A 15374-nucleotide genomic window follows, 5' to 3' on the forward strand; every position below is an offset into this window, starting at 1 on the left:
TAGAACTATTCTTTCACTCATGATCCAGAGCAATCAACTTGACAATATAATTATTAGCAATATGATCAAAGAACTTGCATTTATGAACTTTTTTATCAATTCCATAATTGAAAACTCAACAAAATACAAAACCGATTGAGTTCACAACTAAAAATCTACAACTTTCAATCACAGTTACAACTGTTCTTTCAATCATGATCCAAAGAAACCAATTTTACATAATAATCATTAATAATATATCAAAGAACTTAGAGAAAAAGACAAAAATAGCACTAAATCAAGTTTTTGTTCCCAAACTAGCACTCAAGGTCAAAAGTCACAAAAATAGCACTTAATATTTTATCAAAAGTCACAAACTTAGGGTTTAGAATTAAAGGGTGGAATTTAGGATTTAGGGTTTAGGGTTTAGAGTTTAGGGTTTAGGGTTTAGAGTTTAGGGTTTAGTGTTTAGGGTTTAGGGTTTAGAGTTTAGGGTTTAGGGTTTAGAGTTTAGGGTTTAGGGTTTAGGGTTTAGGGTTTAGAGTTTAGGGTTTAGGGTTTAGAGTTGAGAAATGAGGTTTTGGGGATAAGATTTCAAATTTTGAAAAATTAAAAAATTAAAATTTTCAAAAGGTAAAATGCTATTTTGGTCATTTTAGTTTTTGAGTGCTATTTTTGTGATATAAACTTAGAAATATGCTATTTTGGAGATTTGCCCAAGAACTTATCTTTAGGATATTTTTAAGAGAAAAATACAAAAATAGCACTAAATTAAGTTTTTGTTCCCAAACTAGCACTCAAGGTCAAAAGTCACAAAAATAGCACTTAATGTTTTATCAAAAGTCACAAACTTAGGGTTTAGAGTTAAAGGGTGGGGTTTAGGATTTAGGGTTTAGGGTTTAGAGTTTAGGGTTTAGGGTTTAGAGTTTAGGGTTTAAGGTTTAGGGTTTAGGGTTTAGGATTTAGGGTTTAGAGTTTAGGGTTTAGGATTTAGAGTTTAGGGTTTAGGGTTTAGGGTTTAGAGTTTAGGGTTTAGGGTTTAGAGTTTAGGGTTTAGGGTTTAGAGTTTTGGGGATAAGATTTAAAATTTTGAAAAATAAAAAAATTTAAATTTTCAAAGAATAAACTTAGAAATGTGCTATTTTGGTCATTTAGTTTTTGAATGTTATTTTTGTGATATAAACTTAGAAATGTGTTATTTTGGAGATTTGCCCTATTTTTAATCAATGCATAACTGCCAACTCAATGAAAAAAAAAAATTGAATCTCTCTAGACATACCAGTTTGAGGACGGAAGGGGAAGTGATTTTTCTGGAATAATCATGTGCGATCTATCTCCACTTCTTCGATACGCAGGCTTAAGGGACAACGTCTCTACGCTGAGTCCAATGGTCCTCGGTGTTCTCCACGCAGCTTATGGTTTCGCTTAACAACTCAGGGAGTATCACCGACCATGATGACCCGGTAATGCTTGATGAGGGAGGAAGCATCGGCTAAGGAGGGACCGTGACAAAGCCATTTGTGAGGAGGGGCGAAGTTTCGATCTGGAAATAGAGAGAGAAAAAAGGATAGAGAAAGCCTTATTACCACATTCTGCCTACAACGACCAGCCTTGAGGTCAGAGAAAACAAGCTGCTTGATTGCCAATTTCCAGATTAAACTCTGAGCGTTTTTAGGTTCAATGATCTCATACAAACGAAAAGATGATCATCAACCGATGCATCTATATATATGCTCCATCAGAGAGATTGAATAGAAATTAAAGAGTCTTTGATGAGCATGTAATGGGCATCATTGATTGAAAGCCATAACTACTTAGGTTTCTCTGAAACATCAATGGGAAGGGGAAGTGGAAGAAGCATTCGCAGAAGGGAGGGAGACGGTAACGTGATCGAGTATGTATGTTTAGCTTAGTGTTATTTGGGCCCAACTACACAATGCAGCCCAATTATAAGATCTGCTTGCACAATCTCGAGAACAATATTGTGATTGAGGGAGTATGCCATGCCACGTGGCATAAAAGGCCTCATGCACGTTGCTGATGTGGTTCAAGGAAGTTCAAGGAAAAGGGAGAAAAATCTTCTTTATTATTATATACTAAGGTCGGCCCGTCCGAAAGTTTGTGTTATATTAAAGTTTATATATTAGTTTGGTTTTTACGGGTTTTAGTAAATTTCATAGAAAATTTAATAACTATGTTGCCATTAATCCGAGATTTGTATAACTATAAAATAAGAGTTGTGTGTGCATGAAATGTAAAAGCTGAAAAGAGAGTGCAGAGTATCAAAATAATAGTGATGGTAGTTTTGGGAACGATGTTTGTTGACGAAACATCAAAGTCGTCGGGTGCCGCTTGCTTTCACTGCAAGTAATAAGAGATTTCAAGTAATAAGTTTGATATAGTTGCATTATATAAAGTGTAGTTATAACCTTAGTTGTTCGAACATCCTTGAAGATTTCCTTGTAGACGATATTAGTAACTCCATCTTCATCGTCCATATCGGAAGTTTCGTCTAATATTTTAAGACCAGATGGAGTTGTTACTCGAGACATAGCAACATACAACTGTCCGTGAGTAAAAACAGGGTGAGGAAGATATAAAACAACTTGTTTCAGACTTTGGTCTTGGCTCTTGTTGATTGTCATGGCGCAGCACAATCTGATCGGGAATTGTCATCGACGGAAAGTAAAGGGATGGATGGTGTGGTGGGAATGAGCTGGATCCTAGGGATCAAAACTTCTTCCCCAATATCTGTCCCAGTCATGATTTTAGCTTTAACAATTCTGTTTCCTAGGAGGGTGACCACCATTCTCGTACCATTGCATAAACTTTTATCCTGGTTAAGATTACGCAGCAGCATCACTGGAGCTCCAACTTTCAAGCACAATATGTGGTTGGGCAGTCCCGAAAATTCTAGAGAATTTAGGTACTCAGGCGGGTAGTGGTTGGTCCAATCATCATCTGATGTGCTTCCAACTCAATGGTATCAGAACTTAAATATTCCCTAGCCTGCGCTGGGACCCTGGAGAGGAGATAATCGTTCACCTCTTGTAATGTATTGTTGGTAGGTGTCAGGACAGCCCTTTCTTTTAGGTATTCTGTATCTTGATAGTTCTGGAGGAAGTTAGGATATGCAGCATCCGCCAATGACTCGTGTGGTTTTATAGAGCTAGATATTAAGAAGTCTCTGGAGTTAGCTTGATAATTTTTATACTTAATTTATATATGGATGACTTCTATTTTTCTTATGTATGAAAAGATAGTTTCTATACTAATCATATTTAATTATCTTTGAAAATTAAAATGTAAAACCAAAAAGTAAAAAAATAATATATATCATATATCTTTAGAATTAAAATATAAATCCTTATATCAATCCTTATATCATATATATTTAGAACTAAAATATAAAACTAAATATTCCTAAAATTCTCGATGAAAGTATTATTGACATTTATTATTTTTGTTACGGCATTTACAAAAATGTTTTTTATTATTTTTAGAAAACCTACTTTTCTTACAATATAAAATTCATACAAATGTTATTATGTTACTTAGTTCTCAATATTTGTTATATTTTGACTTTCAAAGTAAGTACATGTTGTTGACAAAAAAAAAAGTAAGTACATGTTATTTCATTAATATGTGCATTTTTGTGTGGTATATAAGTGCTTATATTTTTATTTATAACAGTTTAGTAGTGTAAAACTCTTTATTTCTTTGACGGAAGAACGATGGACCTAATTAGTTCTTTGTTCGGTGTGGCCCTATTATGATGTTTGATTGTTGTGTTTACTAAGTTTGTTGGGTCATAGATAGTCATGTACTTGTTTTTAAGATTTGCAAGGTCGTCCTAATGTTTGCGTTGTGCTTGGTTTTGTGTATAGTCTCCTAATATTGGGTTTGCAATACAATTACGATATCTTCATTCTATGGTCTTTTTTGGTTCCTTAAAGCATTTTTACTGTGTATTTTCCTTTTTTTAGTATAATGTGTCGTCTACCACATCTCACATTTTTCTTTCCATTTATCATTGTTTGGTTGTTCTTATACTGATTATCATACGTTTAGTCCTCAAAAGATGATGAAGTAATATTCATCATACTGATAAAATACCTAGTTAACATTTAAAGAGAAAAAAAAAGCATCCAGAAGATCCTTTGAAGCATCCTATATTATTCTATGGAACTTCAGATTTGTAGTCCACATTTGTGTTGCCTTTCCTACTGAAGTGGAAGCTTAAGCCTATGAACGCACAAAAATATTTAAAGGACCAAGTGTACACATAACATAAGCAATTAAATACATAAACATCAAAACCATATGATAAATGTGATCCCAGAATGCCACCCAAAGAGAAGCCTCCTTAGAGTGATACAGTTGTCTTATTGCATCCCTTTGCAAACAGAGATCTGAAAAATTAGAATATCCAGCACAAATTCTTTAACATAATAAGATTTGTTTTGAATGATCTATCTATATAAACGATAAATCTAAGTAGATTTCCAGAGATATGGCTGAACCTTACTTGGAACTCATGGTTTCACTCTTTGATTTACATCCTTTCATTATTGTCAAACATACGAATTAGAAACACAACATATGACATGGATTTCCACTGGTCTCTAGCTACATTTCCAACCTGATTATCCATAGAACTTTAACCGCAGTACAACTGTACAGATTGAGAGGGTAAGGTACAAAATAATTTTAAGATGAGAAGAATCACTCAAACAGCAACAAATTTGTTTTTGGGGTGCTCTTTCTTGAAAGTCTGAGGGGTGTTTTCCCTTCAGATCACCAGAAAATAGAACAACGCCAGTACTAACACAAAACAAAGCAAAAAGCTTCGGAAAGAAAAACAATCAGAACAAATATAAAATTTTTTTGAACAACTCAGAATCAACAAAAAAAAACCATTAATCATCTCCCAAATATTTTAAGATAACCAAACGCTTCTGGGAAATATTTTTGATAATCAAGACATGAACAAATGGACTTACGTTAAACAGAATATTAGGTTTCAAAGCAGTACGGAACTACCTTAGCGTCGAGGAGGAGCAGGTCAACCTCCATTAGCTCGCCGCTTCCCATACCTAGCTTCTTCCCAGAACCGAAGCAAGCGGACCTCAACGGCGGAGGTACAATGGCCGGCCTTCAAATCGGTGAGAAGGACCGGAGAATTAGCCATTTTTGAGGATATATCTCTTAGAAAGCTTGGAATGATTGACAGTGTAAAACAGGATATATCTCTTAGAAAGATCTGACGAATTTGAAGATGTAGAACATACCTTTTTATAGTGGTAGATACTGACGAAGGCAGTAAATGGGGAATCATTGAAGGATTGATCGACAATGGCTGATGACTATGTTGAAGACGTCTCTTCGCTTGGACACAACCACAAAGCGTTTCCAGTGTTTCTTTTGAATCGGGAAGATGAACAGAATCAAACCTTAGGGTTTCGGTGACATGTTTTGTGGAGAAAACGGAGATAACAATAAAAACCCATCAGGAAATAAAGGAAAGCCCAATTAAATCGAAACCAAACCCACATGCTAATAAAAAGCTTCACACGCCGCGTTTCATTTATTGTGGCGCGTGTCACGACCAGATGACTCGAATTATTGACATGGCGAATGACGTGGACCCCCTAGGAAGGAAGGAAACATATCTTTATAATAATAGATAAGACTAGATGATAATCCACGTGTATGTGCAGAGTAAGTTTTTATAATAATGTTTGTTCATTAAATGGTTTTAATATTTTGCAACAGTACAATCTTTATGTATTATAAAATGACGAATACAAATGTTGGTATCTTAAATGTATCATCGTTGTTAAAGAGCTAACATATTACAACTCATTTTAATTATTTGTAAGATTTCTAATGCACAAAAGGAAATTAAGTTTTGCGGCTGACACAAATCACCAAAACTAAATAGGCAACATCGATTGTATAATGACGAAAGTGGATTAGGTTTTCTTCTCTCGATTTGTTTACTAACTCTCCATAAGTGATTTCATTTTCTACCTCTATAAAATTGTGCTTTTGTTATCGTCTTTGTATCACTGATATGAATTTAGTTTCTTTTTTTAACTTCTTCTATAAATTCGGTGAATTACATAAGTTTCAATTTAAAAATATGGACATCTGTAAAAAATTAGTTCCACTTCAGATACGTATATAAAAATAAAAATTTTGAAGAATATCACCGGAAAACTCTATTAACAGGTTAGTGTTTAAATCTAATATATCAAGCTGTTATAGAATATAAATGCAGACTCGAAATATAAATGTTTGTCTAGTATATATTCACCAGTTTGGTCTAAAGGTCATCTAATTCTAGAACAACAAAACAAATTACTTATTTTATTAGTCTACGCTTTTGAGGTTTAGTTACTTATTCAGATAAAAAATATATATATTCTAAGCCTAAGTATTCCTCAATGACCGATAGTGTAAAATTATGTATAAACTAAGAACTGTTAGATTTATTAATTGATAAACTATAAAACTTATAATAAAATAGTTCAAATCTCTCATACTTACATTTATAATAGTTAGATAGGGTATTAGAGAGAAACAAATATTGGACAAATAATCAAATTTCTCATTCTTCGAACAAACTCAAAAGAAAGTGATTGAAATCTTATCATGATATTTCATTAAAATCTTTTTAGGAATAAAAATCAAGACTAGATTATTTAATCTGAATAAAATATATATATAGTGCTTCCAAAAATCACTTCGACTTGAAGAAATGTGTTTCTGGTATTGTGAGGATCAAATAAGATATTAGAAACCACCTATTTAAAAAATAATTTGTATGCATAAAAGTATATATATTAGAGTAAACACATAAATCAAAACTAATACCCTTTGTTAATTTAAAATCACGTTTTTGGTAAATAAATCAAAATAATTATTTTATTTATTTTATATGGTCTAAATTAAACTTTAGTGATATTGACATAGATACATAGTATATTTTAATATAAATATTTATTATTGACACTTCATACTCATATTATTTTTTAACATTTGTATATTTGATGTAACAAAAATTTAAACTGTTAATCACAAAACTCTTAATGTGAGATTTTTTAATACAAATTTCAAAATTAAATATTAAGATCTCAATAATTTTTCACTGCAAATTTTGAAATTAACATATTTATGTATTTTTATATAGTATATAATTTATTTCAAATGATATTAATATATATATAATACGAATATCTATTAATCAGACTTCATATTCATACGATTTATTAGGGCTTAGCATTTTATCCGATACCCGAACCCGTATCTGAATCCGATCCAAAAATCCGAACCAAAGTAGCAAAATACCCGAACGGTTATTGAATTCGGAGAAATTTGATATCCAAACCCAAACAGGTAATATCCAAACCCGAATGGACATCCGAAAATATTTCTAGTTTACTTCTCTCATTTTATTCAAAATATTTATATTAATTATGCACATTGCTCAAAATTAGATAATATACTTATAATTATGGACAAAATCATTTGCTACTCACTTAAAATACATATCAAGTTCTTATTTCTTGCATTAACAAAAGTTGCATCTAAAATTTTTTAAAAATAATTACATTCTTTCTACTTTTAAAGTTTTATCTCCAAACCTATTAATAGTTTAATCTTTTAAAAATTAGAAAACCAGTTAAGTTAAAAGTTTATTTTAAATACAAAAAAACTTAAACAATGAATAATTTATTTATTTTTTCTTCAAAATTTAATATCTGAACCGACCCAAAATATCTGAACCCGAACATAAAATACCCGTACCCGACCCGAAGTGTAGAAATACCAGAACGGTTTCTATATCTTTATATCGAATTATCCTAAAATCCTAAATACCCAATAAGAACCTGAACGGCTATCCGAATGCCCACCCCTACAATATATGATCATTGGTATCTTGTTTGAACAAAAAAATTTTAACCATTGATCACAAAATTTTCAATGTATGATTTTTACCATTTTTAGTAATATATAGTCGTTTTTAAAAATTCAAAATATAACATATAGGAAAAAATCTAATTTTTATTATATGCTTAATGTAATTGTTTAATTTCTTCTAATAAAATAAAATTAAACAAAAAGAGAGGATACAACTTTTTTTTATAAAATATGTATTATTCATAATCATTAATTGTCATATATATATGTTAATCATATTAGATAATTTCGTATCTTTTATTTAAGAGAAGAAAAAATATTTTTTTGTACACTACTAATTAGTTTGATATTTAGTTTAATAAAAACCATAGTATATGTTCATATAGACCAACTTATTTTTCTAAGAATTCTAAGAATCATCCTCGTGATGACAAGTGGCTACGAAAACACGTTGTAATGCTCCATGATTAATATATAGGGATATTTATCAGAAGTATAGTAGAAATTATGTATGTTTTAAGATTTGTAAGAACTAACAAATAATTTGGGCTTTCAATTTGTCAAAAATGTTAAAAGATATCACCAAAAATCTTGATTTATCAAAAATAAATTGACTAATATGTAAAGTAAGATTTTCTTAACGAGGCAAGTAATTAATAATTGAGATTTTTAGTTTCTAAACATTTATTTGTAAATACGTTATCAAACAAGATAAATGTATACACAATACTATTATGTTATAACGGATATATGATTCTCAAGTTCTTTATACCTAAACAAAACGCCTTGTCATAAATAATAAAATATCATTTAATCTATAAATACTACTTTACTACTCTCCAACAAATATAAAAGAAAGAAAGAAAAGACCATGGCTTCGTCAAGAAATCAAAATTTTATTTTTATGCTAATTTCATTTCTGATCATCCTCGCAACTACATCATTTTCGTCTGCGCTCTTCTCAGCAAAACTTGTTGTGATTGTCAACAAACTTGTAACGCGTGCAACATTGATTGTGCACTGCATGAACAAAGGTGAAGATAAAGGGGTGATTTCACTCGGACCTGGAGATAGTTTCGATTTTAGATTTCGTGTTAACCTTCGTAAAACAACAGTATACACATGTAGCTTTGCTTGGCCTGGCAATACAGCGACATTTGATATTTTTAGAGCTGATAGAGATGATAATCCACAAAGCAAAGTTGGAGTTTGCAGCGAATGTATTTGGAGCATCTACGAACCAGCACCATGTAGGGATAGACGTGATGGAGGCCAACCAAACTGTTTTCCATGGGCTTCTTAAATTAGTTATTATTATTTTGAGCTTATTTGTACCACAATTTTAAATGAATAAATAAAAATATAGTGTTTTTGATATCATTTTGTATATTTTATCACTCTTTCTTGTGCATTCACCCCAACTAGAAATTATAATCTTATACTTCCATGTCATTCTAGGTAGAACATGAATCATTGAGACACTCTCAGAAAATACAAAGTATCCGTCCAGATATTTAAAATTATATTTGAAAATAGGATATATTATCAGTTAGATGCAAAAATATGATTTAATGTTTGCATATTCAATATTGACAGTGCAAGCAAATTAATTGTTAGCAATGTAGCGTTCACCTCTATAAACCACTTGAGCATGGTCGTTTTGCTCCACATGTTTTTAATTTTGAGGAGAGGCGTAACAGAAGTTGCAGTGGAAATTATGAAATTTGAGGAGGAGATTGTAAACATAGAGGACTGTTAGTGGGTTACGAAAACAAACGATAGGTGAGGTAACATTTAATAATGACGGGCCTTTACGTCCCATTTTGAGCTTCTTATTTTGTGAAAAAAAAAAAAACATCTTCTTTTGGGAGATGATGTCTTAGAATATTTTTCTTTATAACCGCGGAGATCTCAAAAAATTTCTAGGCCTAAAGAATAATCCCACGAGACCTTGCATCCGGATACACAACTATTCGATCAATATGGCACGACTAAACGACCAAAAGGAGTCGAACTCAGAGCGGAAGCTCAAGCAGGAGCTCATTTACCAATAGGCTAGGACCACTTGGTTATGTCTTAGCATTTGCTCCATCTTAAAATGATGTGGCAGCATAGATTGAGAGAGCATTGTATTATATATATTAGGCTAATATCTATTTTTTAATGTAGGATTGTGGGCTAATTTCAAATAAAGACAGAGATGTGGATGCTGTGCCTCAGATTCATATTCCTTAGTGTCGAGTTGCTAGTGAGCTGACATCAATCTTATCTCATCTCTTAGATTTGCAGTCTCTTCTTAGTTTACCCTCAATAGCATGTTTATTCTCTCAAATTTATTTGGTGAAACCTCTTAAAGAAGTTTTTTTTTCTCTTTAAGAAGTTTCTGGAGTTCACATTCTGTCTTTCCCAAGCTTTCTAACAGCTGCATTTATCCCTAGATTCTTATAACTTTGTCACTCAGCTGCTTATGAAAACACTATTTTTTTTTTTGAATGAATGTTAAATTTTATTCATCAAAAATCCTTTTTACATCAAGTGTAGACATTATCAAAACTTTACTACTCTTTAATCATGGTTTCTACCAAAGAACTACTTACACTCTAGTTCTAAACCAATATTATAAGCTCCCTTACATTCCCTTCCTTCTTTGTCTACTCAGTAAACTAAGCTTGTTCTTTACTTCTTTGTCAACAAGCTTCTTCATTATTGAAATAGACTTAGGCTTCTCCCCATGTCTTATGTTATTCCTCTCCCTCCATAATGAGTAGACAGCCACTTGAAACGAGTATCTAATGCAAAAAGAACTTATCTTCCCCTTAAGACTTCCTGAAATCAGCATCACTATAGCAGACCAGGAGTTGGAATAGGAGCCACAAAGAATCCCAAGAGTTAAGTGTTTCCAGAGCTGAGAAGAGTAAGAACACTCAAAAAATAAATGATCTCTAGACTCCGCCGCAGCTTTGCAAAGAACGCAAGTCGTATCAACACTTGGATTCCAAGAAGATACTCTATCAATAGTAGCCAATTTATTCAACACCGCTAGCCAAGTAATAAACCCAAATTTTAGCGTCCCCTTAGCGAACCAAACTCATTTTGCCCAAGAGCAATGTTCAGAAGTTTCACGAAGTAACAGCCAAGTTTCTTGAGTCGAGAACTTAGCTTCATAACCTCTTCTCCATCTCCAATGGTTTACATCCTTAAGGGTGTGATTCAGCTTCTCCTTGACAGTGATCAACTCAGTTACAATGTCATTAAGTACCTCAACTCTGTGCTTACGTCTTCTTCTAACACCCGTCACAGCTTCTTCTATAGTGGCTTCTTTCCTTATGACCAAATCGATAATCCCACGATCCCCCAGTAGATCAAATAAGATACCTTTATCAGACCACTGATCAAACCAAAAAGAAATACTTCTACCATTCCTGACCTCCTTCTTAAAGAAGTATCTTGCATCGTCTCTCAGTTTCAATATATTTTTCCACATCTAGGAACCAACTTGAGTAGAAGACTTTACTTCCCAAAAACTCTTCTTCTTAAGCAGAAACACTTTTATCCATTTCCCCCAAAGTGACTCCCCCAAAAGTAGCCTCCAGATGAGCTTTAATCCATAAACCTTATTCACTTCTTTCAAACTTCTAATACCCAGCCCACCTTCTTCTTTTGGTTTACAAATACTCTTCCACGCAACCTTAGCCCCAGTAGCCTTTAAAGTTGGTCCAGACCAAAGGAAGGAAGCACAAAGTTGTTCAATCTCCTTTATACATTGATTTGGAAGCCTGAACACCGCAGCCCAATAATTAACCAAACTCATCAATACTGCATTGATCAACTGCAAGCGGCCAGCGTAAGATAGAAATCTACAGTTCCAAGTGTTGATCCTACTTCGAACACGTTCCACTAATGGGAGATAATCAGGCTTACACATACCTTTAGCCATCAGAGGAAGCCCCAAATAGCGAACAGGGAGATTTCCCTCAGCAAAAGGAAAATTCCGTAAGATTTTACTTCTTTCTTCTTCTGCTACTCCAGCCATAAACACCGTTGATTTCTCAATGCTTATATATAGACCAGACCACTTAGCAAAGACTGACAACGCTCCTTCAATGGACACTTTAGTTCCTTCCACAAATACCATAAGGTCGTTGGCAAAACAGAGGTGGGTGAGGGATAGCTCTTTACAACGTGGATGGAACTTAAATCTCTTCTCCTTCACTGCTTGATCAATCTTATGTGATAAGACATTCATGCACAAGACAAAGAGATAAGGGGAAAGGGAACATCCTTGGCTTAGTCCTCTTGTACTTTGGAAATACCCTGCTAACTCGCCATTTACTTGCACCGAGAATGAGGGAGTAGATATACAAAGCTTTATCCATTGGATGAACTTAGCAGGAACCCAATTGCCTCCAGACTCTGCAAGACAAATGACCAATGAACCTAATCAAACGCTTTCGAGATGTCAATCTTCATCACACATCTAGGAGAACCAGCTTCTTTATGGTAGTCCTTGACCAGCTCCGAGGCGAGTAAGACATTCTCCAACAACAATCTACCTTTAATGAATGCCGATTGATTCTCAGTAATGACTCTCGGAAGAAGCACCTTGAGTCTGTTTGCTAAGATTTTCGACACCACCTTATACAAAAAATTATAGCACGCTATAGGTCTATAGTCTCTCATCTCCATCGAATCAGTTTTCTTAGAAACCAGCGCCAAAATGGTTGAGTTAACTCCCTTAGGCAGAAACCCAAACCTGAAGACATACTGGATAGCAACCGTGAAATCATGAGCAATAACAGGCCAAGCAATCTTAAAGAATTCACACGGGAAACCATCAAGGCCAGGGGATTTATTTGATGGCATAGCAAATAGAACCTTACAGATATCTTCCTCCTTAACCTCTTCTTCAAGCATACTACATCTTCGTCTGAACATCTAAACTCCAACAACTTCTTCAACTCCTCAGTGGTGGTACCAACATAGCTCTCAGGAATCTGATTGAGAAACTCAGAAAAGAATCTCACTGCTTCTTCCTTTACCTCCAACTGTTTTGTAACAATTCTACCATCTTGACATCTTATCTCTCGAATAGTATTATGCGCTTGTCTAGACCGAACCGCATTATGGAATGTCTTATTGTTTTGATCACCCACCTCTAACCAGTGTAATTTAGCTTTCTGCTTAAGAGACCCCTCTTCCAAGCTAGCAACATGTAACCACCTATCATAAGCTTATGCTTCCTCTTGAATAGAAATAGTACTCGGATTGGTTAAAGTTACTTGCTGCTTCACACACAATATGTCGTGAGCTTCTCTTGCTTTTCTAGTAAGGTTTCCCAATTTAGCTTTACCAAGCTCTCTAATCAAAGGCTTCAGATTCTTTAGCTTCTTCGAAAATTTATACATTGCAGAAGTTGAGTGATAAAGTCTCTGAGTTGTGTCCCAATAATCCTTAACCATTGGGAGAAAATCTGGTAAATTGCCAATCACATTCACAAACTTGAAGGGCCTTCTCAACTTCTCACTCTCGGGCAGTAAATGGAACTTACATCTCAAATGATCAGAGCTACCACCAGCTTCAAACACAGAGTAAGTGCTCGAAAATCTCAATAGTGCAACATCATTCATAGGAACTCTATCCAATTTCTTGCATATCACACCTTCCTCCCTCTTATTACACCAGGTGTGTAAAGGACCTTGAAACCCCATATCAGAGAATCTGCAGTGAAGAACCATATGCTGAAACTCTCTCATCTCACTCGGTGTTCTTCCCATATGTTCAAAACTTGAACTTTCTTCAGCTTCTAATATCTCGTTAAAATCCCCCACTATGATCCACGATTTGTTACGAAACAAATTTGAATCATTATGATGACACAAATCATCCCACAACTCCATCCTTTCTTCTGCCAAGTTATTAGCGTAGACACAAGTGTAAAAAAATTCCTCCTGATCTGGTAACTTGACAGAACAAGTGATTAACTGATCTGACTTGTAAACCGGAATCATACTCACCTCATCTCTCCATACTAGCCATATTCTCCCTCCCTGATTGTGTTCATAGTTAGTCAAAAAAGACCAGTCCTTAAACACCTTCTTTAGAATCCCATCTGCTTTCCTCTCCCTTACTCTCATCTCCAATATACATCCAAAACTCATATTATTACCTCTTACCCAATCTCGAACTATGGAATGCTTCAATGATTTGTTGAAACCGCGCACATTCCAAAAGAAGCTCGTCATGATTAGTGTTTTCGTCGGGAAGTCCTTATGCTCTTAGCTGGATTTGCATCCAGAGCCTTAGGCTTTCGAACTCTTCTCTTCTCTACCTTTGCTTCTTCATTCACTTGTTGCTCCAACCCATCATCTTCCATTAACTCGCACTCAAACTCTTCCAACTCTTTATTACTTTCAATATTCTCATCTGCAGGAATTTCTCCTTCTTCTTTATCTTCCATCAGGACTGATAATTTAGATGCAGAAATCTGAACCTCCATCTCTTCCTGAGCAAGATCCACTATAAATCTCCCTATTTTTGCTGGCAAAACCAATGACCATTTGCTAGTGTTGCTCCCCTCCTCTGCTTCCTTTACCAAATCCCCAGTAATAACTTCCTCTAAATTACTTTCCTTCTGTTCCTTTCCATTTTCCTTATTCTCTTCTACCTTTTCAACATCTGTCTCTATCTCAACATTTAGGCGATGCCTCCACACTTCTTACTTGACCTCAGCTACTAGATTCATCCTTACGCTTCTTCCCTTTCCCTTTCATAGCACAAACCGATTTCCCGTGACCCCACTTTTCACAAAACTTACATCTTGCCGGTAGCCAAGGATAGTAGTAGGCTATTGTAAACTGTTTCCCTTCTTTTATGAAAGTGATTTCCTTCGGTAAAACCTTCGAGACATCAACATTCACAAACACCTTAGCCTCTTCTAAGTTCGTACAAGCTATGGTCTCTGGATGTAACTTCACCGGAACCCCCACCGTACTTGTAAAGAAGCTGAGCCCCTCCCAAGAATACATATGCAGAGGGACTTTCCCAAGATGAACTCACATCGGAATCGCTTCCTCCTCCTGCTTCTCTCCCTCCGTTTTTGGCTTCCACTTCGAGACTACCATTGGGACTCCTGCAATGTTCCACATACCACGACGAAGGATTTTTTCTCTTGCTTTGTGATTTGATACCTTGAACCTCATCGTTGTAGGGTTGACATCATACACATCCACCTTTGTATCCGGATCACCATAGCGCCAAATTTTGTTCAACACCATATGAACTTTAGCTACATGAGGAGCCAGATCCAGAAACTTCCCCCCAATAAAGTCATCCCATAACGGAGTGAAATTATCGAGGATCTCATCTGGAATCTCTACCGAATGTACCCCATCCTTGCTTAACACCTCTACCTCGTATTTCTTCAGAGCTTTCTTTTCTTGCGCTACCTCAACCCACGAAACCCCTTTTGA

General features: G+C 34.6%; 2 protein-coding genes and 1 long non-coding RNA gene across 3 annotated transcripts; 1 reads left to right on the forward strand and 2 right to left on the reverse strand.

Annotated features, from left to right (window-relative positions):
* Window positions 1-4084: 4084 nt before the first annotated feature.
* Window positions 4085-6827, reverse strand: LOC125590315. The gene is made up of 3 exons (XR_007326630.1): window positions 5271-6827; window positions 4508-5134; window positions 4085-4391 (listed from the first exon to the last, which is right to left on the reverse strand). It is a non-coding gene; the product is annotated as an uncharacterized LOC125590315 (long non-coding RNA).
* A 1410-nt stretch (window positions 6828-8237) lies between these two features.
* Window positions 8238-9208, forward strand: BNACNNG14050D (S-protein homolog 3). The gene has a single exon (XM_013885486.2). It carries the CDS (start codon window positions 8777-8779, stop codon window positions 9206-9208), a length of 432 nt encoding a protein of 143 aa, XP_013740940.1. The 5' UTR covers window positions 8238-8776.
* Window positions 9209-10993: 1785 nt separating this feature from the next.
* LOC106442132 lies at window positions 10994-14063 on the reverse strand. The gene is made up of 6 exons (XM_013883857.1): window positions 13185-14063; window positions 12786-12950; window positions 12613-12714; window positions 12393-12540; window positions 11402-12318; window positions 10994-11293 (listed from the first exon to the last, which is right to left on the reverse strand). Exons 1-6 carry the CDS (start codon window positions 14061-14063, stop codon window positions 10994-10996), a joined length of 2511 nt encoding a protein of 836 aa, XP_013739311.1.
* Between the last annotated feature and the right edge of the window lie 1311 nt (window positions 14064-15374).

The sequence above is a fragment of the Brassica napus genome, chromosome C7, assembly GCF_020379485.1.
Source record: "Brassica napus cultivar Da-Ae chromosome C7, Da-Ae, whole genome shotgun sequence".
In the NCBI taxonomy this organism is placed as follows: Eukaryota; Viridiplantae; Streptophyta; class Magnoliopsida; order Brassicales; family Brassicaceae; genus Brassica; species Brassica napus.